The 23,963-nt window shown below is 39.5% G+C and overlaps 1 protein-coding gene across 1 annotated transcript in view; it reads right to left on the bottom strand.

The window, feature by feature from the left end:
• The window catches only part of MGAM2 (maltase-glucoamylase 2 (putative)), a 94,336-nt gene that overhangs the window by 3,843 nt on the left and 66,530 nt on the right, over positions 1-23,963 (bottom strand). The window contains exons 34-47 of the mRNA XM_042973964.1: positions 23,812-23,874; positions 22,869-23,003; positions 21,225-21,309; positions 20,031-20,169; positions 17,960-18,093; positions 17,646-17,680; positions 17,429-17,545; positions 16,719-16,867; positions 16,519-16,603; positions 15,816-15,872; positions 15,274-15,398; positions 13,105-13,193; positions 4,124-4,173; positions 656-829 (exon numbers count right to left, since the gene is read on the bottom strand). Of these exons, the coding sequence (XP_042829898.1) occupies positions 656-829; positions 4,124-4,173; positions 13,105-13,193; positions 15,274-15,398; positions 15,816-15,872; positions 16,519-16,603; positions 16,719-16,867; positions 17,429-17,545; positions 17,646-17,680; positions 17,960-18,093; positions 20,031-20,169; positions 21,225-21,309; positions 22,869-23,003; positions 23,812-23,874 (1,437 nt within the window). The remainder of the gene's footprint in view (positions 1-655; positions 830-4,123; positions 4,174-13,104; positions 13,194-15,273; positions 15,399-15,815; positions 15,873-16,518; positions 16,604-16,718; positions 16,868-17,428; positions 17,546-17,645; positions 17,681-17,959; positions 18,094-20,030; positions 20,170-21,224; positions 21,310-22,868; positions 23,004-23,811; positions 23,875-23,963) is intronic.

The following is a 23,963-nucleotide window of genomic DNA, read 5'->3' as shown; positions in this document are numbered from 1 at the left end:
AGTGTTCTAACGTGGGATACCTTTCCCTCTGTGGTTACTCTTGGTAGCTCTGCTGGTAATTTGTCTTCCGCATAGGCATCTCCTACAGCAGACCCTGCTAGAGGGTCTAGTAGCATCTGCTATTTATGTCACTCCGTTTTGTTAACCAAATAATTTTACCTCACATCACAGGTGGGACATATTCACTTTGATGATGACCACAGTTTACTGCCAATTTTCACCAACCTACAAGATCTATCAATTTGACCAGGGGTTAATTTCCCTGGGAGTAATTTCAGGAAGAAGGGAGAAAATCTCCAACAATTTTTATGGGATCACTCTTCTTTTGTTTTAGCCTCTTTCACAGAAGCAAATAAATTTTGTGATGCTAGCCCGAGAGGCTAACTTTACTTAACACATAGCACCATTTCTGGGAAACACATGGAAAGGATTTCATCAGACTACTAAACATTGATCCCTGGACTACATTGGGAAGACTGCCGACGTTGCACATTTCACAACAGGATTCGATACTCACAATTTTTCATGAACATACTATTGCACATATCTCTATAGCCTTTCAAATAGAAGCACATAAAAGAATGATAATAGTGGTGATAATTTGGCAGAATAATAAATTTAACTTATAATATGATAATATTCCTTTGAGACATACCTGATTGTAAGGGTCACTCTTGAAATTCTTCTCCATGAATTGCTTGTTGTCATAAGTAAAAGTGACTTGTGTCACATAAGTAGAGTTTAGCCCCCAGATTTTAATATATCCAACTTTCAGTGGATTTGAGTCACTCAAATACTTATTGTGCACGGTCTGGATTTGCAATATGTTCTATGAAGAATATGTAAAAAGAAAAAAAATACTTAATACGTCTGCTGATAGACTATACTTCACTTTAAAATGTTAAGAAACCTCAAATTAGTATTGTTGTGCTGGTTTGCTGTTTTAATTCTTAAACACCTCATGAAGAAACACTTCCTGAGTACCTGCTACAACAAATTTGATAATGCCAACATTAAGAAAGTTATTTTACCTATACTGTTACTAATTGTTATAAGGATCTTGAAAAGAAAGCATCATTATCTCAGTTTTACATGAGGAAACAGGCTCTGGGAGTGAAGTGAGCAGCTAAATGATATAGATACGTTTGGAATCATGATGGGGCTCTGAGCATTGTACTGTGTGAGTTAACACAGGGTGAACAAAGAATTATGGCAAACAGTCCCTAGACTAAGGACAGTTTGCAACAAATATAGGGACTTGACTAAATCATGAACTTGATTAAGCATCAACACAAGGGTTAAACCAATGTGAGATAAGTGGCAATGTAGAGCATGATTAAGGCCTAAATGAAAAAAAAAGAAGGGAGAGGGAAACAAACCACAAGAGACCCTTAACAACAGAGAACAAACTGAGGGTTGATGGAGGGAAGTAGGTGAGGAGTGGGCTAGATGGTGATTGGGCATTCAGGAGGGCACTTGTTGGGATGAGCACTGGGTGTTATATGTTAAGTGATGAATCACTAAATTCTACTCCTGAAACCAATATTGCACTATATGTTAACAAGCTAAAGTTTAAATTAAAAAAAAAAAAAGAAAATCATAGTGAATATTTGTCATGGGTGTTGAGAGAAAGGAGAAATCACTGTGGAATAGGGTGGTCAAGAGAGGACTTAGGAAGGACCTGGAACTTCAGGAAGCCTGGAAGGATGGATGGAGTTAGAAAGGTGAAATGAGAAAGGGAATGGGGGCAGGGACACATTGAAGAAAGGCACATTCATTGAGCGCAAGAGCTACGGTAGCTGGTGCTGAGCCAACAGGAATAAGACTGGTTACAATGTAAGATAGGAAAATGAAGATTTTATACAATAAATCAAGGGGATAGTGGCAATAGAATGATGGTATAAACTCCTTAACTGGCAACAGTAGAAAGAAAAAAAAATATGTTCAATTGTCTTTATGGAGAATTTAATAAGACTTTGAGACTGATTGCACAAGCAGAATCAAGGGGAAATTAAGACAAATGGATAGAACTTGAAGTAAATGGGTGTGCTGAAGCCAGTTGGCACTTACTGATTCAAGAGACCCTACCGTTAAGTTGCCTAGAATTTTGCAGGCCAGTTGATATCTTGAAATTGGCTAAAATGGTGGGAGTACCTACACCACAGGAATTAGCAAATGCTACAAATCAGCCCCACACCCGCATAACCCCGTACCAGCCAGCACACCATTGGTAATTTTTTTTAAGTTTATTTATTTATTTTTGAGAGAGAGCAAGCACGGGGGGGAGGGGCAGAGAGAAAGGGAGACAGAGAATCCCAAGCAGACTCTGTGCTGTCAGCACAGAGCCCAACGTGGGACTCGAACTCATGAACCGTGAGATCATGACCTGAGCTCAAATCAAGAGTCAGAGGCCTAACTGAGTGAACCACCCAGGCACCCCTGAACACCACTGATAATTACCCACAGGGAAAGTTAGAAGCGTTCTTTCATTTCAAGCCACTGATCCTTAGAAAAAATTCCATCAAGTGTCACAGAGAAATACAAATTTATTTATCCCTTGTTTAGAATAACAGAAGAATGGAATATTAGAGTTAGAAACTATTTGCAGGCGTTTTATCATCAAGAAACACATATTAAACAGGGGAAGTGCCTTCCCTAGGTTAAATAACTAGTTAGCAGTAGAAATAGAACTAAAATCCAGGGCTTCTAAATCAATGTGAGCCATATATGTAATTGTTAATGTTCTCATAGCCACATATTTTTAAAGTAAGAAGAAATAGGGGAAATTGATTTAAAAATACATTTTATTTAACCCAATATATCCCAAATGTTATTATTTTTAACATTTATTCAATATAAAAATATTAATGAGGTATTTTACAATCTTTCAAATATTTCAAGTTAAGATGGTCACATTTCTAGTGCTCAATGGTCACATGTGGCTAGTAGCTATCATATTGGCTAATGCAGCTCTAATAAGATATTCTCTCAGTCCTGGGTACCATGTTTTAAGAGGAATCTAGACTAATTGTGGTCGAAACAGAATAATCAGATCTGGAAACCCATAGAAGCACAAAACAGGAGAAGTGTGAAGTTTGCCTGCAGATGTATAATTCTGAGAGAAGACAGAGAGTATACACAATGGACATCTTCAAATCCCTGAAGCAGTATTATGTATAAAAGACAATAGATTTGTGTTATACTATTCCTTAAATGCAAATAGGTAAAAATTATAGAGAAGCAAATTCCAGGTCTGACATAGAATGATCATTTAACATGCCTGGTAGATTGGTTGTATTAATTTCTCTAATTATTCACCCTTCCCTATTCATACCCTTTTCTATGTAATTTTGGCAATGCCCTCTCTCTGGATGGGGCGTTCTATTCCACCTTTGTCTTTGAGCTTGGCCATGTAACTCTCCCTCGCTAATAGGATAGTAGTCAACTTGCTGCAAATTGGAGATTTTAAAAAGTGCTCAAGCATTTCCACTACTGTTTTTGTCCTCTTCTGAGGTCATGAAAAGGTCATGCCCAGACCTGCCCATAAGGCCATCCTAGGCCATCGAAGAGCCAGCTGACAGGTATGAGTGAGCACAGTCAGGATCACCCTAGTAGCCTAACAGTTCCGCAACTGAGCGCAGATGCATGTGAGCCAGCCAAGATCAGGCAGGTCCAGCCCATAACATCTGACCAGAACTTCCGAACACTACAAACTCATGAGCTAAATAAGTATGTCTTGTTACGTACTGCTGAAGTTTTGAGGTTGTTTGTTACACACCATTGTTATGCAATAGATAACTGATCTAGCATTTATCCTGCAAAATATTATTAGCCAAGAAATGCTGTTTCATCCCCAGAAAACATGTTGTACATTTAAGGACTCATTTTGTAACCAGCATTATATGAATTACAAGCATCTTTTTAGAGAATGATGGCGTATTGGGTAATTGTCAAAACAAGGACTATCCTTATATTAGTTATCGACAGACCCAATTTATAAATGTAAAGCCAGGAAGTTCCTCCTACTAAGAGGCAGAGTATTATTTCAATACAGTTAACTGGTAACGCTTAACCTGCAGCTGACTGGGAATGGATTTATAAAATTCAATAAAAATAGTCTTACCTGAGCTGCTATAAAGTTTGCCAAGAAATAGTTTCCATTTTCATAGGTATCTGCAAGTAAGAAAAAAAGAGTAAGTGACTAGTCGTTGCTTCAACTATAGCAGATAATGTTGCATTCAGTCAACGGGGTCACAGTCACTGATCAGGATAATCATGACCTCTCTGAGGAACACTAAGGATAGTAGCCAAGGGACCATTTCACCCCAGGGTAGTATGGGGATGTACAGATAAGAGGATGTTTCAAGTATGGGTCAAGTGGTTATAAAAAGTGGTTATAAAAGTGGAAAATCTTGGTTGAACTCAGGATAGATACCCCAGATGAGGAAACATGGAGGCTAGTGATTGCTTTTTTCTGTGCTGAAATAGCAAGCATGTAGCCATGAGAGTTGACATGGCTATGATGGTAAAGGCTCAAAGCAGAGGACAGTGGTGAGGAATTCAGGCTTTCAAGTCAGATTGGCATGGATTCAAATCCCTGCTCTCATACTTAGTTGTTGTACAAGCTCAGGCAAGTAACTTAACATTCTGTCACCTGTAAAATGGAGATAATAATAGTACCTAGTTCATGGCATGCTGCATGAGCAGAATAAGTGCTCAAAATGTATTGTTCACTATCATTATCTGCATCTTCATTATTCTTCTCTCCCTACTCTTAGATCATCCCACCACAGTGCTCTAGTTCACAAGCCCTCCTGCCTCTACAAAACTTAGTCCATCAGTTCTTCCCCAGACCCTCTCTGCTCCTCCAGGCTCCAATTAGGCTCCAAAGTACTCCATTCTGACTATCCCTTTTACTAGACTCTATATCAAGCAACCGCATCTCCACATCTCCTTTTTAGTGCCATCTTATCTCAAAAAAGGTAGCCTCTGTTTGTTATGTCCGTGTACTCAACTCATAATTCAATCCAACATCTCCTACACTTCAGTTCCTATGTTTCTTTTTTTTTTTACTGATTCTGATCTTTTCAGAGTCACCAGTGACACAGTATATTAAATCTAAATATCTCTTCACAATATTCAGGTTTTTACACCTTTCCCCACACATCCCCTCCTTGAAATCATCCTTAGTAGATGTCTACTTTACTCATTCTTCTCATGTGGCTTCTGTAACTCCTATTTCTTAAAAGACAGTTTCATTTCATGTTTTGTTCTTGCCCTTATACATCTTTTAATTAACAGTCATGCCACCATGAGCAACAAAGAATTATCTAGCCCCAAATGTTAGTACTACCAAGGTTGAAGGAACCTCCTCAAAAAAAAAAAAAAATGCACTTTCTTAAAAAAGAAGAAAGTTGGAGAACTCTTGCTTCCTGATTTCAAAATTTACTCAAAGCAACTGTAATCAAGACTGTAGTACTGGCATGAGAATAAATATAGTATATGTATATATAAATATATGTAACTATGTGTATATGTATATGTAAATATATATAGTAATATATGTGTATATATGCAAATATATGTAGTAATATATAGTATATATATATGTAAATATATATAGTAATATAAATATATAGTAATAAATATAGCATATGTATATATAAGTATATGTAACTATGTGTATATGTATATGTAAATATATACAGTAATATGATGAAGATTTATTTCTGTGTCCATAATTCTATTTATATTTAATATGTATAATATAAATATATGCACATATATATAAAATATACATACATCTTCATATTTAAAATCAGTTGATTTTCATTAAGGGTCCCAAAACAATTCATGATGGAGAATAGTCTTTTCACATATTATGCTGGGACAACTGGATATCCACATGCAAGGTAATGAACTTGGATTCTACCTCACACCATATACACAGATCAACACAAAATGGACCAAAGATCTAAATGTGAGAGCTTAAACTCTTAAAATTCTTTTTTTTTTTAATGTTTATTTTTGGGAGTGGGGGAGGGGCAGAGAGCTAGAGGGAGACAGAAGATCCCAGGCAGGCTCTGGCTGAGAGCAGAAAGTCTCATGCAGGGCTTGAATCCTGAACTGTGACATCATGACCTGAGCCAAAGTCTGATGCTTAACCAACTGAGTCATCCAGGTGTCCCCTAAACTATTTAAGTCTTAGAAGAAAAAAAGGGTAAATCTTTTTTATCTTGGATTTGGCAATAGTTTCTTAGTATACCACAAAGAGCACAAGCAACAAAAAAATAAATTTGACTTCGTCAAAATGAAAACCTTTTGTGCTTCAAAAGGACACTACAAAGTGAAAAGACAATCCACTGGATGAGAGAAAATATTTGCAAATCATATGTCTAATAAGGGACTTGTATCTAAAATGTTTTTTTATAAAAACATTTACAATTCAATAATAAAAAGACAATCTATTGTAAAAATTGACACAGGATATTAACAGACATTTCTCCAAAGAAGATATGTGAATGGCTAGTAAGTACATGAAAAGATGTTCAATGGCATTAGTGATTAGGGAAATGCAAATCAACCAAAACCACAATGACATATTACTTCACACCCACGAAGACAACTAGACTCAAAAAGACAGTAAGTGTTGACAAGGATGTGGAGAAACTGGACCCTAATGCACTGCTGAAGGAAAGTAAAATGGTACAGCCTCTTTGGAAAAGGATCTGGGGGTTTCGAAAAAAGTAAACATAGACTTACTGTATAGCCTAGAAATTCCACTACTAGGTATGTACCCAAGAGAATTGAAAAACAAAGTAGGTCTATACAAAAACTTGCACACAGATGTTCATAGCAGCATTTTTCCTAATAGTGAAAAAGTAGAAACAACACAAATGTCTACCAACTGATAAATGGATGTGTAAAATGTGGTATTTTCATCCAAAGTTTTATTATTCAGCCATATAAAAGAAATGAAGTATAGATACATGCTACGACATGGTGGAACCTTAAAAACATTCTGTTAAGTGAAAGAAACCAGTAACAAAAGGCCACATTTATTCAATTTATATGAGTCCATGATTCCATTTATAGGGAATATCTAGCATACACAGATGTATAGCAACAGATCAGTAAATGCCTAGGACTGCATTTTCTGGGGCTGGAAAGAATGGGGGCAGGGTAAGGAAGGATTGAAGGGTGGTATTTACAAGGTGGAGGGCTTATTTGGCGGGTAAATAAATTGTTCTAAAATTGCTTGTGTAATTGTTATACAACTTGGTGAATATACTAAAACCACTGAATTGTACACTTTAAATGGGTAAATTACACACTGTGTGAATTATATCTCAATAAAGCCATTACCAAAAAAAGTTGAAGGCCCAAGAACAACAAAAAAAGGGTATTACTTCTTTTACAAAAATATATATATTATTTAAAATTTATGTTAATATTTATTTTTGAGAGAAAGACAGAGCACGCACGTGAGCTGGGGAGGGGCAGAGAGAGAGGGAGGCACAGAATCTGAAGCAGATGTCAGGTTCTGAGCTGTCAGCACAGAGTCTGACATGGGGCTCAAACACACAAACTGTGAGATCATGACCTGAGCCAAAGTCAGATGCTTAACTGACCGAGCCACCCACGTGCCCCTAAAAATATATATTAAAAAAAAATCTTCTACCAGATCAATCCAATCCAGTGTATCATTTCTATTTGTCATAACACTCCCAGGCCTATCACTCTGTGGGTCCCTCAGTCTTTCTGGCATCACACCCATATTTCCAAATCCCTGCTCCACCAGGAGGCTCCACAGGCATCTCAAAATCCAAGTGTGCAAAATTAATCTCATTATCTCTCATCATTCTCTAAACTGACTTTATTTCCCATGATCCATACCATGATAATGGAATTGCTCCCTGCCCAATCACCCAAGCATACAGCTGGCATGCAAATAGTTGGCAGTGACCTTGGCAAGAGGGCACTGATACAGTGTTGAATACCTCGTCACAGCAACTAACTCCTTTTGCTGAAATTTGTCACTCACCAAACAAATCCTTGATTAAAATTTCATCCTTCACATAGGTTTAAGATTGGGAACATTCTAGGTCATTAATAAATACAGTTCTTAAATTTAAAAATGCATCGTAGCATATTATTCTCTTATGAGGTTCAAGTCTGCAACTCTCTCTTTTCTTTTTTTTTTTAACAGAGAGAGAGCTCATGCAAGCAGGGGGGAGGGGCAGAGGGAGAAAGAATCTTAAGCAGACTCCACACTCAGGGTCTTACATGGGGCTCGAACCCATGACCCTGGGATCATGACCTGAGCCAAAATCAAGAGAGGGGTGCTCAATGGAATGAGCCACCCAGCTGCCTTAAGCCTGTTAACTCTCTTAAAATCTAGTGGGTACTTGGTTAATCTCCTTTCTCTGACTTATGGACTTTCTGTGGTCACATTAACCACACTGATTTGAATGTAATGCATCTTAAAGGCTTATCCTGGAATTTTATTTACCTTGTATATTAATGATATGTTTTATTCAGTATCCATGTGCCAGGAATTCTCTCTACACATTAAATCATTTTGTCTGCATAAAAAAGTCTATATGATAAGCAGAGGTTTCTAGATGTTAAAGATGAGAAAATGCTGGCAAAGAAACGTTAGGCATCTTTCCAAAAGACATACAACCAATTAGGGCGCCTGGGTGGCTCAGTCGGTTAAGTGTCCGATTTAGGCTCAGGTCATGATCTCATGGTTTGTGAGTCAGGCCCTATGCTGACAGCTCAGAGGCTGGAAACTGCTTCGGATTCTGTGTCTCCCTCTCTCTCTGTCCCTCCCAACTCACGCTCTGTCTCTCTCTGTCTCTCTCAAAAATAAACATTAAAAAAAAAAAAAGACACACAACCAGTAAATGATTGAAATGGTATCTGAATCCAGATCTATGGAATGCCACATTCCACGTTCCTCTCCATGGAGTTTACTTATCACATTGAACTTTACAGAACTAATCGAAGACTAAATTGAACTTTGAAAAAGAGTAATCTTATTCTTTCATAGTCCTCTCTTTAGCCAGGTTCCACCTCTAAATGAGCAACTGAGTCATTTGAAAAATAGCTCTTTATATACTATATTAAATGAGTATGAGGCTATAAGAAGTATCCATTTACTGAGAAGACATTTAAAGTGCCATCTGCAATATTATCAAAACCTTGGAAATACTTGCGATATATTTAACGAAATATGTGTAAGACCCATGCACTGAAAACTACAAAACAGTGAGATAAACAGGCCAACGTAATTAAAAGTGATAGGTAGACATTCCCAATTGATTTATAGAATCAGTGTAATTGCAGGCAAAAATTCTAGCAAGTTTTTGTTAATTACTACTTTTTAAAACAATTTTGAACCCACATTAGTTAACGCAGCGTGGCATTGGCATAAGTATAAACGTACAGATCCATGAAACAGAATAATCCAAAAATAGACTTTCAGCCATACATGACCTATTCACAGCTGATAAAAGTGTCAAGATAATACAACAGGGGAAAGGCTCTGGATCAAATGGAAACACTGGGGGGGGGGGGCGGGGGGGAGAATGAGCCTTCACCATTATGTACAGACAGAATTTAATACAAAATAGCTGAAAGTCCTACATGTAAAAGCTAAAACTGTAAATCTTCAAAAATATAGGAGGGAGAAAAATCTCTGTAACCCTGAGTTAGACCAAGTGATGTTGCGACGTATAATTTGTATTTGGTCTTCTTCTGGCACAGAACTCTTAAAACCCTTGGATTTTTTCCTAACTGATGAAAACAAAGTATCTTTTGTCATGTTAAGGAGGTGACTTTTGGAAAGCACCTCAGGGTCGTGGCTGGTTGCCAGGAGAACCAACCCTGTTATTTGAGGGCTGGAACTTCCAGCCCCACCATGAGACCCTTGCAAGGGCAGAGGAGTTAGAAATGGTATCAGTCGCCAATGGCCAATAATGTAGCCAATGATGCCAAGATAACGAAGCCTCCTTAAAACCCCAGAAGGATGGGGCTTGGAGAGCTTCCGTACTGGTGAGCATGTAGAGATCTGGGAAAAATACTGCCTCTGGAGAGGGCATGGAAGCTCTGAGCCCCTTCCCACATACCTTGCCCTATGCATTTCTTCCACTTGCTGTTCCTGGCTTATATTCTTTGATAATAATCTGGTAATCTAGTAAGTAAAATGTTTCTCTAAGTTCTGGGAGCTGCTCTAGCAAATTAACTGAAACTGAGAAGGAGGTTGTGGGAACTTCTGATTTATAGCCAGTTGGTCTGAAGGACAGGTAACAGTGGACTTGAAAGTGGTGTCTGAATCCCAAGCAGGAGTTGTTGGAACTTCCAATCTGGAGTGGGAGGAATGTGAAGTGGGAGAGGGAGGAGGAGGCAGTTTTATGGGACTGAGCACTTAACCTATGGGATCAGATGCTATTTCCAGGTAGATAGTGTAGGATTTGGGTTGAGTTGAAGGACACTAGTTAATGTCCCAGAATTACTAGTTGGCATGGGGGAAACACTCCTCCCACATGTTAGACTTGGTACCAGAATACGTTTTAGGCCAAGACGCAAGAAGTACAGATCTTTTCGTCAAGAAAAGCATGAAAAAAATGGACTTTTATAAAAATTAAAGTTTGTTTTTTGCAAGATGCTATAGAAGAATTGTATAGGTGAGTTATAGACAGGGCAATGCAAATTGTACCTGATAAAAGCTGGTATACATAACTCTTATAATAAATAGCTTAATAATAAAAAGATAACCCAATAAAAAATAGGCAAAGGACTTGAAATGATACCTCAATAAGAAGATATACAAAGAGCCAATAAACATAAGATGTTCAATGTCAAGGAAATGCAAATTAAGTCCAGGCAGAGATGCACTATGTACCACTAAAATAGTTAAAATTAAAAAATTTTGTAATGTTTATTTATTTTTGAGAGAGAGAGAGAGAGAGAGAGAGAGAGAGCATGAGCAGGGGAGGGGCAGAGAGAGAGGGGGACACAGAATCTGAAACAGCTCCAGGCTCTGAGCTGTCAGCACAGAGCCCAGTGTGGGACTTGAACCCACAAACCATGAGATGATGACTGAAGTTGGAAGCTTAACCAACTGAGCTACCCAGGTGCCCCCAAAAGAGTTAAGATTTTAAAAACTGACAATACCAAGTGTTAGTGAAGATGTGGGAAATTGGAACCCTGAAATATTGCCGTTAGTAAGGGGGAGGAGTATAGCCATTTTAGAAAATAATAGGGCTGTTTCTTCAAAAGTTAAATATATGCTTATCACATGGCCCAGCCTGGCAATTTCACTTCCAGGTTTTCACCCAAAGAAAATGCAAACATAGGATTACAAAGTGACTTATACTCAAATAATCATGGCAGTTTTATGCATAATGGTAAAAAAACATAAAACAACTTAAATATTCATCAATTAGTAAATGGATAAACAAATTCTGGTATACCCATACAATGGAATGTTATCCAGGAATCAAAAAGGTAATAAGCTACTTTTACATGCCACAATATGGCAAAACATTTTGTGACCACACATCATTTTGCTAAGTGAAGGAAACTAAGCACAAAAAGAATAAGCCCTGTATAATTCTATTTACGTAAAACCTAGAGAAGACAGATCTAATCTATAGTGACAGAAGGCAGATCGGTGATTGCAGGGCCTGGAACTGGAGGTTGGGAGTGGGCAGGGGTGAGGGGGAAGTTCACTGGAAAGATGCAAATGGGTCTTGAAATTACAAGTTATGAAAATGTTCTGTATCTTGACTGTGGTAGTGGCAATACAACTGTATATATTTGTCAAAACTCATTTAACTGTATACGTGGGATGGATACATTTTGTGTAAATACAGCTCAGTCAAGTTGATTAAAAAAATAATTTCACTTCTAGGAATCTACCCTATGGAAATAATATGACATACAAAGGTTAATCCTTGATGTTGCTGATTAACAATGAAAACAGAAAACATCCTGTATCCTATACAGAGAGCAATTATAGAAAGTGAGATAAATTGTAGCATATCCTTTCATTGGAATATGGCAATCATAATGGTGTTTATGAAAAGTATATGATAACATCTAGACATATTTCTGTCATTATTTTAAGTGCAAAGAAACAGGATTCAGAAATTAAATATGCAGTATGTTTTCAGCGATATAAAAAATTATACATTTTCTTACGTCACATGAAAGCATATAGAAGAATATAGCAAAAAATATATATATAAAAGAATAGATATAAAAGAAATATATAAAATAATATAGGAAAAATATTATTACTTTTTTCTAGTTTTCTGTCTTTAAAATATTTTCTTTAATGACAATATATTACCCTCATAATGAAGAAAACAAAAAGGAGGATATTACTACTGAAAAACAAACCATAATTTCATAAACTGTGACCCATTGCAAGATTAGAATGTTCTAGTCTACAGTAATAAGGAATGGAAAATGGGCATCAGTTGGTAACAGCGTGTCAGTATGTCTACAGAAACGTCTAAGGAAGAGGATGCTCTGATTATATTGACAAACCCCAATTATCTAAGGTAGCACTGTCATATCCCTAGATTGGAGAAAGAAGGCATACAAAGTAATATTTCATTGATATAAGCATTTTTTTTGACAGTACTTAATACCCTACTTCTGAAACACCAAGAAATTTTCTGAGCTCTAATTTGTCTCCTCAGTGAACCTACTTAGGAGGAAAAGGGTGTCTGGTTACAGATGGCTGGTCCAAATAACAAAGCCAAGTCTGTGACCCACTGAGAATGGATGATATTTGCATCCACACTTTTATCAGAGCAAGGCAGTTAGTTATACAAAGATAGATCACTCCTGGCTGACTCCATAACATCACATTGTTGAACCTCAAAGCTGGGGACCATACACTGTTCTACAGTAATTACAATGTAATATAAAGAGCAGGAAAAATTGCAAGCATTCTCCCAACACATTTGCTTTATTAACAGTGGCAGAAACGGGTTTAGAGAAACATTTCCAGTTCATGCCAATTCTATCCTGAGCTATGGTTTTTCTGCATATGCTGTAGGGGGAGCCTGGAAAGCTCATACTTACCAATGCTTTGTCCATCGTCCCAGAATATCTGACCTTCAGCTTTCCCATTGTCATCCAAAGCAACAATCAATCCCATAAATTTTTGTCGACTATGGAAAAAAAGGAGTTTTTTTTTCCTCTAGATTATAGGTTGTAAGAATGAAGGACAGATGCTGTTGAAAATATTACTCAACCAAATCAAAAAACTTAATACATTAAAATTGCACATAAAGTTCTAAAAATAGGTAAAGTGAGATAAAATACAAGATACTTAAAAGCTAATAGAAAAAAACAAATTTAATGAAACATGTGGTACAACTTCAACTTTCAAAAATCAAAAATAGTTCATAATTAAAAATGTATCTTCTTTACAAAAGAGCTTATTGCATGTTGCTTAAATATTAAAGTTTTCTAGATAGTTTAAAAAAGAATTTTGTGGGGCACCTGGGTGGCTCAGTTGGTTAAGCATCCAACTTCAGGTCAGGTCGTGATCTCACAGTTTGTGGGTTCGAGCCCCACGTTGGGCTCTGTGCTGACAGCATGGAGCCTAGAGCCTGCTTCAGATTCTCTGTCTCCCTCTCTCTGTGCCCTTACCCCACTCATTCTCTCTCTCTCTCTCTCAAAAATAAACATTAAGAAAAAAATTTTGTTTTTGAAAATTTTACACATAAATGTATATTATATAACAGATGAAAACATAAATATCATTAAAATGAGATGTACTTAGATATAGATCTATGTAAATATATTTTGCAAATAGAAATGGATTACATCTCAAAGGATGTTTATGCAAACTAATTTTCATTAAGTGCAGTCATATTTAAATTATTTTAATAAAAGAAAATATTTGTTTGACATTTTGAGGTGGTTTTCTTATAGTAGAGACTTATAAATAATTGCGGTAAATAAACACCAAATATGTATAATCAATGTCCTTTAATTTGAATACATCTCAAAATATTTAATTTCTTAAAGATTTAATTTTTTTTAAGTTTATTTATTTATTTGGAGGGAGAGAAAGAGGGTGCATGCGTGTGCACACACAAGCAGAGGAGAGACAGGGAGACAGAGGGAGAGAGAAGATCCCAAGCAGGCTGCGTTGTAGGTGCAGAGCCCAATCCGACAAACCACGAGACCAGGACCTGAGCCAAAATCAAGAGTCAGATGCTCAGCCGACTGAGTCACCCACACACCCCTTAAAGATTTCATTTGTAATAATGAATATGAACTTGTTACTCATGATCTTTGTGTGAATTAAAAATAGACACTTAAAAATGAAATATTCATATTCTACTTTCACACATATTATAAGTAATAGGATAAGATGTGAATTCCTTAGGAAGAAAACCACCCAACAACCCTTCAGTAGCTTCCAGATTGCTATAGAATAAAATGCAAAGTACTTGTCCTGGCATTTACAGCCCTCCAGGATCTGGTCCTAACCTGCTTGAATTTTATTTCTTTCATCTCTCTCCCTTATCTTCGCTCCAATTAAACTGAATGGTTTACTCTTCCCCAAACCAAACTCACTTTTCACCTTTGGTTCTTTAATACTCCCAGAATATGTCTTTCCCTGTCTTCATGTTTTCAAATCCTACTTTTTATCCAACGCTCAGCTCAAAGCTGTCTTTCATGTTAAACCATGATTTACACCACAAGGTGGAGCTAACTTCTCCCCTTTTGAATGGTTCTTGGTCTTTTTATCTCTGCCTCTCTTAACATAACGGGTTCTCCTTAATTTAACACACACACACACACACACACACACACACACACACACAAATAAAAATATAACTACATAAATATAAGTATACAATCTCTCCTGAGTTGACCAAAGTAGACCTTGGAAGGAGTACTGAATCATCCTTGGGTTGCCATCAAATCAAAGAGCTCATTAATATTCCCAACTTTTTTAGTAGTGTGGAAAGAGGCACACACTACTGCCTTCAAGGAAATTTTTGTCCCAGGCCTTGGACACAGACCTACACTAAAAGTTCTCCCCAGGACTGATTGTATGAATGAATGCATCCTCCCCCAGATTCCACTCAGAAGGCATTTACAGAATTGAATCAACGAAATGTCTGTTATTTGGTTTATTTACCCACAGAGCCCTGGTTAAGGTGGTCAGCCCCCTGTAAGGCTACCTCATTATGACAAAGTGAGGCCAGCAACACCTTTGTTCCTCCTTACCTGGCCTGAGTGTTCATTGCAGGCTCTTGCCAAGGCAGGATGTAGCCTCCTCTGATATGAAGGTTGATGTGGTCAAGGGGAGCCTCCAGGGTTTTCCAGTAACCTGTTGACGTATTGCCAGATTCCTAGAAGAGAGAAGATAGGCAGGTAAGGATGACAGATAAATCGATGAAATGAACAGATGCATGCTTTCGTACAAGTTTTTCCTTTCTAAGGCAGCATGTTGGAAAGTCAGCAAGAAACCACAAGTCTAAGCAGGAAAATCTCTGATTTTCAGCATTGTTAAAAACTCTGGAAAGCTATTCTTTTCTCTGTATTCTCCAGAAAAGGTGGGGATGGAGTTAAGAGAGAAGGCAGTGTGATATGGGATGTCAGATTTTACCTATTTATGCTTTCGTGGATGCTTTTATTTTAGCAAACCTTGCTTGGTTGAAAGGTTGAAAATGATTGCCTTAGAAATTATGTGCCTCAAAGCCAGGAGAAAGTGCTGGCTGCCCTAGCACGGACCAATCTGGTTCTTCACAAAATAGGTTTGTTCTTACCGTGCTGTAGTCGTACCAACGGGCTCTGGGAAAATAAGCTTGGATCTCAAAAGTGTTCTGAAACATAAAATTGACACGTTGTTATGTATATTCTAATAACTTAATCTTGATTTTAAAAATTCTTTCTGTAGAACTTAGGCTAAAAAAATGGTAATTTTATTAATGGTTTTAAGAGTTTGGGAAGTGTAGTCAAAAAAAGATCTGGGAAAATTCTTCAGACACATTGAAAAATACATTTTTTAAAAAGGTAAATTTTATAAGATGCAGGGTAACAAGACACTAGAGTGAAAAATCAGCTGGTGTTGTGAAGTTATCATTAATGGAGATTTTGAAAGAAAATGATTTCCTGGGGCTCAGTTGGTTAGGCCTCTGACTTTGGCTCAGGACATGGCCTCACAGTTCGTGGGTTTGAGACCCACTTCAGGCTCTGTGCTGACAGCTGGGAGCCTGGAGCCTGCTTCAGATTCTGTGTCTCCCTCTCTCTCCCTCTCTCTCTCTCTCTGCCCTTCTTCCACTTATGCACTCTCTTAAATAAACAAACAAACAAACAAATAACATTAAAAAAAGAAAAAGATCTCCTTTATTTGTTCTAGAAAGGTATTTGCCACAAAAATAGTGAGTGGGACAAAATGATCTTTAAAATGCCCTTCCTGTACTTTAGATTATGTGACTGAGGGTTTCTGATCTCTGATGGAAAACTCACACTTTCCAGCACGGGGCTGATTAAGATAGCAGGGCCCAACATAAACTGACGGTCTATATCCCATGTCACTCTGTCATTTGTAAACCTTAAAAAAAAAAAACAAAAACAAAGCATGAAAAATCCAGGAAACTGTTAGGACTCTTGCAGAAGACCATTCACAAGACAGGCCAAACCTCCTTGGGGAACCAGGCTGTACTCACTCATGGAGAAGGGGTCGGACGACAGTGCTGCCCTCAACGTGAGCTTTATGCATCAAAGTGTAGAGGTAAGGCAGCAGGGCGTATCTGGTCTGAAGGACTTTTCTTGAGTACATCTCGAAGGTTGAATTCCAGGCCACAGGATCTTGTCTCTAAAGAGATAAAGGCACACGGGGCAGATACTCTTTACGCCATCGTAATGGTATCAGAAAAGGGTCAGCAGGCACATATCCCACGTGTCTGTGACATAAATCTCACCCTTCATCGCTATCCTGCCCTTTCTCTTGCCCCTACTGTCCTACTAAACTCGTGCTTCTTGCTTCCCACTCTTAAGTGGACTCTTAAGTCCTCTGCACAGGTGTGGCCTTGGCCCTGCACAGGGCTAGAGAGATGGGTCTCTGTGCCCACCGACGTAGCTTGAATGGACTTGAGTAAAATAAAAACTCTCTCAAGAAGATGAGCTTCTTTTCTTTTAGCCCCATAGGGAGCTATAAACCCTTCTTTCCTCATAGGCATGAATCCCCCCAAGAGATGAGCAAAAGTGTATTCTCGAAAATTGCTTAGAACTCTGGGATTGCGAACTCTGTGGATTTTCTAAGAACCGGAGGTGCTGATTTATGACTTTTCCTCAACAAATAAGTATGATATTTTGGAGGGTTAAAGAGAAGTTGTGATTTGAGGACACAAAACTGTGGCATCCACTTCTGCCTTACCCTTGTCCCGATGGTGTTGTGGTTTCTGGAAAATGGGTAAAAGGCCCCCAGCTGCATCCAGCGAAGACACATCTCATATTCGGCATTTCCAAAGAACCCACAAATATCTGCTCCTGTCTGAGACGATGCAAAACCAGAGCATGAGGTGGGACTTTTGCAGGCTGCAGACATGTTGGCATCTGACTGAACGATTAAAAATGGCCCCACTATAACTTACATAAGATATTCCAAAGAGACTGAACTCCATCATGCCTGCAATGAGAAGATACAGCCGTGTTGGGTGAAGTAGCTCTTTTGGATGGTAGGTTTGACCTGTCTCTTCCATACCCTATTTGGAAGCCCCAGGCCGTTCATGATGAAAATACCAAAAGATGGGTATGGATTAACACTCTCATCTGCATAAAGAGAACTCCGCTCCTGCTGCTTCCCCTGCCCACATGGATCATGACCAGACATAACCAGTGCGGCTACAGAGCACATGATCCAGTGCCCTCCCCGCCAGCAGAGGCCCCCGGGAGGAGGCCCACTCACCAATGATAGACTTCCTCAGCTGGTCCCACGCGGCCGTGTTGTCTCCCAGCCAGTGACCTCCCCAGCGGCCAGAAGAAGGGAACGTGGAGCGGGTGATGACGACCCCTCGCTGTCCTGTCACCGCCTGCACGGCTCTGGATGGAGGTGAACAAGGAGGTGAACTGAGGGTGAATTTGAGGATGAACAGTCATGGAACTTTACATTACATTACATTACATTTACATTACAGAGAGTAGCTTCAGCCTGGAGTGTGAGGCAGCAATGGTGTTCCATTTGGAGCCAGAAAGCTTCTTCCCTGAAAGCATCTGCTATTTCAAGGTGATGCTGAGAGTCATGGCAAGACGACGGGAGATCTATCATCTAAATGTGGATTCCCTTTCTTAAAAAAACTGAATTAACTAGTTGTCTACATAGAGGTGGGAGGATGGAGTGGGGTGAGGGGTGACACAGGTGTTTATGGAACAATTACTCTAACCCAGGTATTATCCTGGTCACCCCCATGTACACTGTCTCACAACCTCATGAAGAAGGTTTCCTTGGCCTCCTTTTACTGTTAGAAAATTGAGGCTCAGAGTTAGACAATTTGTCAAAGGACATTTAAAGAGCAAGGAGGAAGATCTGGGACCCAAATAAAAATATATATAACTATAGCTCTTTGGTAATATTCTCCCTACTACACTAGTCCTCACTAGGTCAGATAAAGTTTGCACACAAGGACAGATATGCACAAAAGATGTTCAAATATCTCTCTAAGGAAGGCGGATCTTCGGCCTGTAGCCTCAGTGAGAAAATAAAAACAATTGTGTAAGACTGAAAAATCAATGTAACAAAAGGGGAAGTCTATTAACAGATGCTCGCACATAATGCAATCCACATATTTGCTGAAGAATGCATTGCAAATCAATAGACACCGATGAATTATTCAGTAAACGATGTCAGGAAGAGAGGCTAGCTACTGTGGTGGAGATTCATCCATTTAGGTCGCTTCCAATATTTCACACCAAAACAACCACGCACATGGATGGACACACACACATGCACTTACACGTGCACACACACACACACACACATACACACACACATATCCAACAGATAATGTGAAGGCCTGAAACAAGGCAGGGATACAGAGGAAGGGTAGATGTGTCTGAGGCAAAAAGCTCGATTGTCACCATTTCAGAACTCTGGAAATTAACCAGCCATAGAAAGAAATGAAAATCATCTATCCAAGAAAAACAATAAAGTCTTGGCAAGACAGTGAGGTCTGTGGCATTTGAACTTGGGGCTCTTCCCAGCTGACCCCATCCCTAGTTCAGTGGCTCCAAAATCCAGCAGCCTCAGCAGCCTCCGAGGTCTGACCTCTTTTGGGGCTCTGTTAAAAGCGCTATCCCCAGAGCACAATTAATACTGTTTTCTAGCTTCCAGCCCCCTGGCAAATCTCTATTCCCAGGGTGTTGTGGCCATTTGATTGGACTCAGAGCTCAACTCAGCAGGGAGAAAAAATTCCCAATCGAGGGATTTACCAAAACAATAACAATTTTCTGGCACCATCACAGGTACTCAGGCTGTGGTTCAGTCAAGACAAACACAGCTTGGCTGGTTTTAGAGTAAATCCTGGAGAAGTAGAACCATGGAGAACTTTGTAAAACTCCTACATATTCCTGGGGATCGAAAAGACTGTACATGCCCAAAGCTCTGTGCACGCCCAGGAGAGAGCCATGGAAGGAGGAAGTTTCAGTGACTCACTCCTGGCTTAACTTGAAGTCCTGAGTAAGCAGGAAGTGAAAGGTAATGCTGTCTTAAGAAACCTCCCCAAGTTTGAAGGTGTGGCTTCTCAGATTTATCCCCTTGGCAAAGGGTAAAAGACATAGAGTCAAGGCATCTAAGGTGACCAAGAAGGCCTTAACGTTGCTTTCAGTTTGGCGAAACTTGAGGTAGGCTTTTCTTTTCTTTTCTTTCTTTCTTTTTTTTTTTGAGTTTAAGTCATCTCTATACCCAGTGTGGGGCCTGAATTTATGATCCCAAGAGTCTCATGCTCTTCCTACTGAGCCAGCTGCTCTAGGAACACACTCACTCGTAGGTGGGTCTGGTCTGGGCCCATCCGTACAGGCTGTGCACGTCATAGTGTCGCACCCGTGAGCCATCTGGCAGGATCTGCTGACTCTCCATGCACAGGGTCTTGCTGCTAAGGCCCATGTCCCTGGACTCCAAATCTGAACAGAAATGCCAAGTTACTGCCCAAACATCTTGCTTTGTACGTTCACTAGAAATACCCGTTGTCTCGGTATTTCTCCATTTCAATCAACGACTTTGTTACCAGTGACAGTTCCAATTTCAAGAATTATTTTGTCTATAAAAACAACATCCTGTAACATTACAATTAATGAAGGGTAAGGACAGGGTGTAGAGTTAGGAAAGCCACGCTTCATTTTCCTCTGATACTTATAGAGTGCTGTCAATCGCACACTTATCAGCACAATCAACTCTTCTATTGTTATGATTGTTTCTTCCACTAGATGGTAACATTCTCAAGGGAATGGATCTTTTCAAGCAACCATCTTAAGATCTCTGCATTTTCTGATTTGTTAGTACTTGTCTGATAGGCAAATAGTAAGGGAGGAAGGAGAAAAAGGAAGGAGGGAAGAAAGAAAGGAAGGGAAGGAGGGAGGGAGGAGAGAAAGGGAGGCAGGAGTTGGTGAGTGACCAGTGACCCAGACCTCGAGAAACTTAGACTACAAATTTTGTCTCACAAACCATTGGCAAGAGGGTGAGTGGCTTCCTTCCCCTGGGTTTCTGAAAGGTGAGAGGGTTCAATGTTCTGAGATACCTTGGGGGTCAGGTCCTATGATGTTCTGTTTCTGTTTGTACCACAGGACTACTAGGGTATGTCCTTCATGAAGTATCTGTGGACATGGGCAGAAAGAGTGCAGAGCCTAGATTTTCACTCTCTAATGAAAAGACTGTGGTGTCTGTGTGTGTGTGTGTGCGCGCGCATGTGTGTGTGTTTGCAGCGGGTTCAAGTTTGAACAATCAGCTCATAGTTATCAATGTAATCATGTATTGCTTGGTTTCTTTTATAATACATCATGTCATTATTTCTACGCTTGATTAGTAATTTACACTTGTTCAAGGTTATTCTACTTGGGGTTTTATGTCATGTGTACAAGTGTTATCTTTCTCTAAAATTAAGCTTCACTTTGACAATAAGAGGCAAACTTTCAGAGTTTTTGAGTTGGAAGTAATTCGATGAAGTAATCAGTTTACATACGTGGCATATAGGGTGGCTTGTTAAGACTTTTATCACTGCAGCCCCTGACAGATCCATCCACAAAGTTTGATGGCTCATTCATGTCCTGCAATGAGTTAACAAGAAAGATTGTGTGATGTCAGAGGCAGTGTGGTCTTTACTCTGGAGGACACCGACCTAATGGAGATGAACACATCTTAATTAAGCCCTCAGCTAGTCACTTCATGGACTCTATTTACTCTAAGACATTGACCCAAAAGGACTCTAAGGATCCATATTGGTGTCAATAGACTGCCAAACTCCTAGTTTACCTGGCATTTTTAATCTTGTGAGGATTATTTCATGGTGGCAAGAATATGGAGAATATACTGGATCCATGACCTAAGATAGATTTCTTGATCCATTTCCCCACACAAAAAGCCCAACTTCGTTTTCCTATGTGTGAATCACTCACTTCTTGTCTGTGGCCAATAGTTGCCATTATCTTCCCCTCCTCTTTCTTAGTCCACTAGCTTGGACTAATTCTGACACCAGCAGAGACCAAGCACAAGGAGGACTGTCTCACTTTCTGCAGTAGATGCAATCCTGAGGAGTTGTGGGTAACTCAGAAACAAAGCTGGAAATCAAATCATACTTGGGGCGATTTATCACTTAATTGCAAGAAGTAGTGATTCCCAAAGTGAATGTTCACTGCCTACTTTGTTAGCAGAAAGGCTAACGTTTTGTAAAGTGAACTACCTTAAACAGGCCATACTAAGGGCAAAGGCAAGTATTTGGGGACCTATTCACTATTTTGAGTTTTCCACCCATGTCTTCCCTCCAGCAAAACAAATACCCCCAAGTAATCAGTCTCCCTGTTCCTCAGAGCTACCCACATCTCTGTACTATTTGCTTTGCCTGTTTGGGCTAATCTTTCATGTGTCTGCTCTGTGTCTGTCTATCCTGAGGGTAGTGGCCAGAGAAACCTCAGGGCTGCCAGTGGGCTTATATGTTTGTCTCTGGATGAGTAACGAGCTACTTTCAGCCTAGCCGAGACCTGTGAAGCTCTTGACAGCTGGCCTAGAATATGCTCAGGATTTCAGGCCATTGGACAGTGGTAAAGGAAACTGAAACACTGATATGTCTCCCACCCCTAGAAAAACACAAATAGCCATATGTCCCAGAGACATTTCAGGAAGCCCTACTCTTAAGCCCAACTGACATGTGTAACAAACATGTCAGCAGGCCTTTAAAGATGATCCTGCACCAGCACTATGGTGAGCATCTATTTTCTCTTGGATTCATGCCTTGTTGGCCCCATTTCTGCCCTGTATCACACACTCGGGCTCCCCTAGCATTAGCTTCTGGGTAGTTTGGCCAATGGGAGGCACTGGCCAGCAACTGGAGGGTAGGAGATAAGAGAAGCTGGGGTATTTATCCCTCTCCCTCTTTCTCTGGCAGCATCTCCAGTAGTGGGACATTTCTTCTATGGGCTCCAGCTTCTGCAGCATGTTTCTGGGAAGACCCACAATCATCTCTTTGCCTCTGGGGGTCCAGCACCTCAATTCTGCAACAGTGTTCCTCTCATTCTTCCACCCTTAGCTCCCTGCTTTGCTAGTCTTGAAATTGCCTCTCCATGGTTTGACTGACAGCATTTCCAAAGAAAAACCACTAAGGGGTACTTACAATCCACAATCCATCAAACTTCAAGCTCTTCTTTGGCTCTTGAGGGTTCACATAGAGCTCCTGTATTTCCTTCTTCCACCATGCAGCTGTGCTATCACGTAAGAAGTCAGGAAAAGCAACGTAGGCTCTGTACAGCTGTAAGAGTAACACATGGTTGGGTGTTCACCTGTCTGGGAAGGGGAGTCTGGGGACAAGGAAGGGGGATGAGCAGGTACTTGTGCAAGACAATGCCCCACTCAGGGTCTGACCTAACCTCAGCTCTGCTGTTACTGCTACAGAGTTTACTGTGAACACAAAAAGATCAGAGAAGGCTGACTGCATTTTTCATTCTTCTAGAAGGAGGTTACATAGTCTTAAATCCCCTTTAAATGTGAGATTTGCTTTTATGACTGGGCCTTTAATCATATGAGTTGGAAAATTAAATGACTGTGTATAAATGATCAGACTTTGGAAACACAAATGTTTTTCCTACACTGGCCAAATAAAGGAGACCAGTCATCCAGGGAAAAGTGAGCTGCAGAGTGAAGGGGATGCTAGATGCCCAGGCTGATATGGCAGCAACTACTGAGATCAAAACCACTACTCCTTCAAACTGGCAGGCACATTTTTTTCAGATGTAGACAATTCATTAAAAAGCCAGTGCATTCATAACCTCCCCAGTGAAAATATTCTGGACTTTCGTTCATTGTCTTTCAGACAACATTGGATTTAAACAAAATGCAACCCGTTACAGGCACACACGTGAAGATATTTCATTTGATTTCCTTCTACATATTTCCAGATAAGTTGTTTATTGTGTTTTCTGTTTGAGGATCTCCTTCTACCAATAAATTACCAGATGACAACCATACTCAAGGAGATGCCTTAACCAAGCACTGGAATAAAACTCAGAAGGATCCAGATGTTTAGGGCAATGTGAACAAAAATCTGCATGTAACTATACCTTAACCTGAGTTTCATGGTCAAGGGTGGCATCCACATTCACATTGGGCAAGTCTGGCCAAACCTAGAGAAAAAGAAAAAAAATTAAAACCTGCACAAGGCATTGCATATGGACCATGAGATGATTCATGTGTTAGACTCTATTGACATGCT

The sequence above is a fragment of the Panthera tigris genome, chromosome A2 (genome assembly GCF_018350195.1).
Source record: "Panthera tigris isolate Pti1 chromosome A2, P.tigris_Pti1_mat1.1, whole genome shotgun sequence".
Classification (NCBI taxonomy): domain Eukaryota; kingdom Metazoa; phylum Chordata; class Mammalia; order Carnivora; family Felidae; genus Panthera; species Panthera tigris.
Note: the sequence above shows the minus strand (reverse complement) of the source record. Positions and strands in the feature narration are given on the sequence as shown.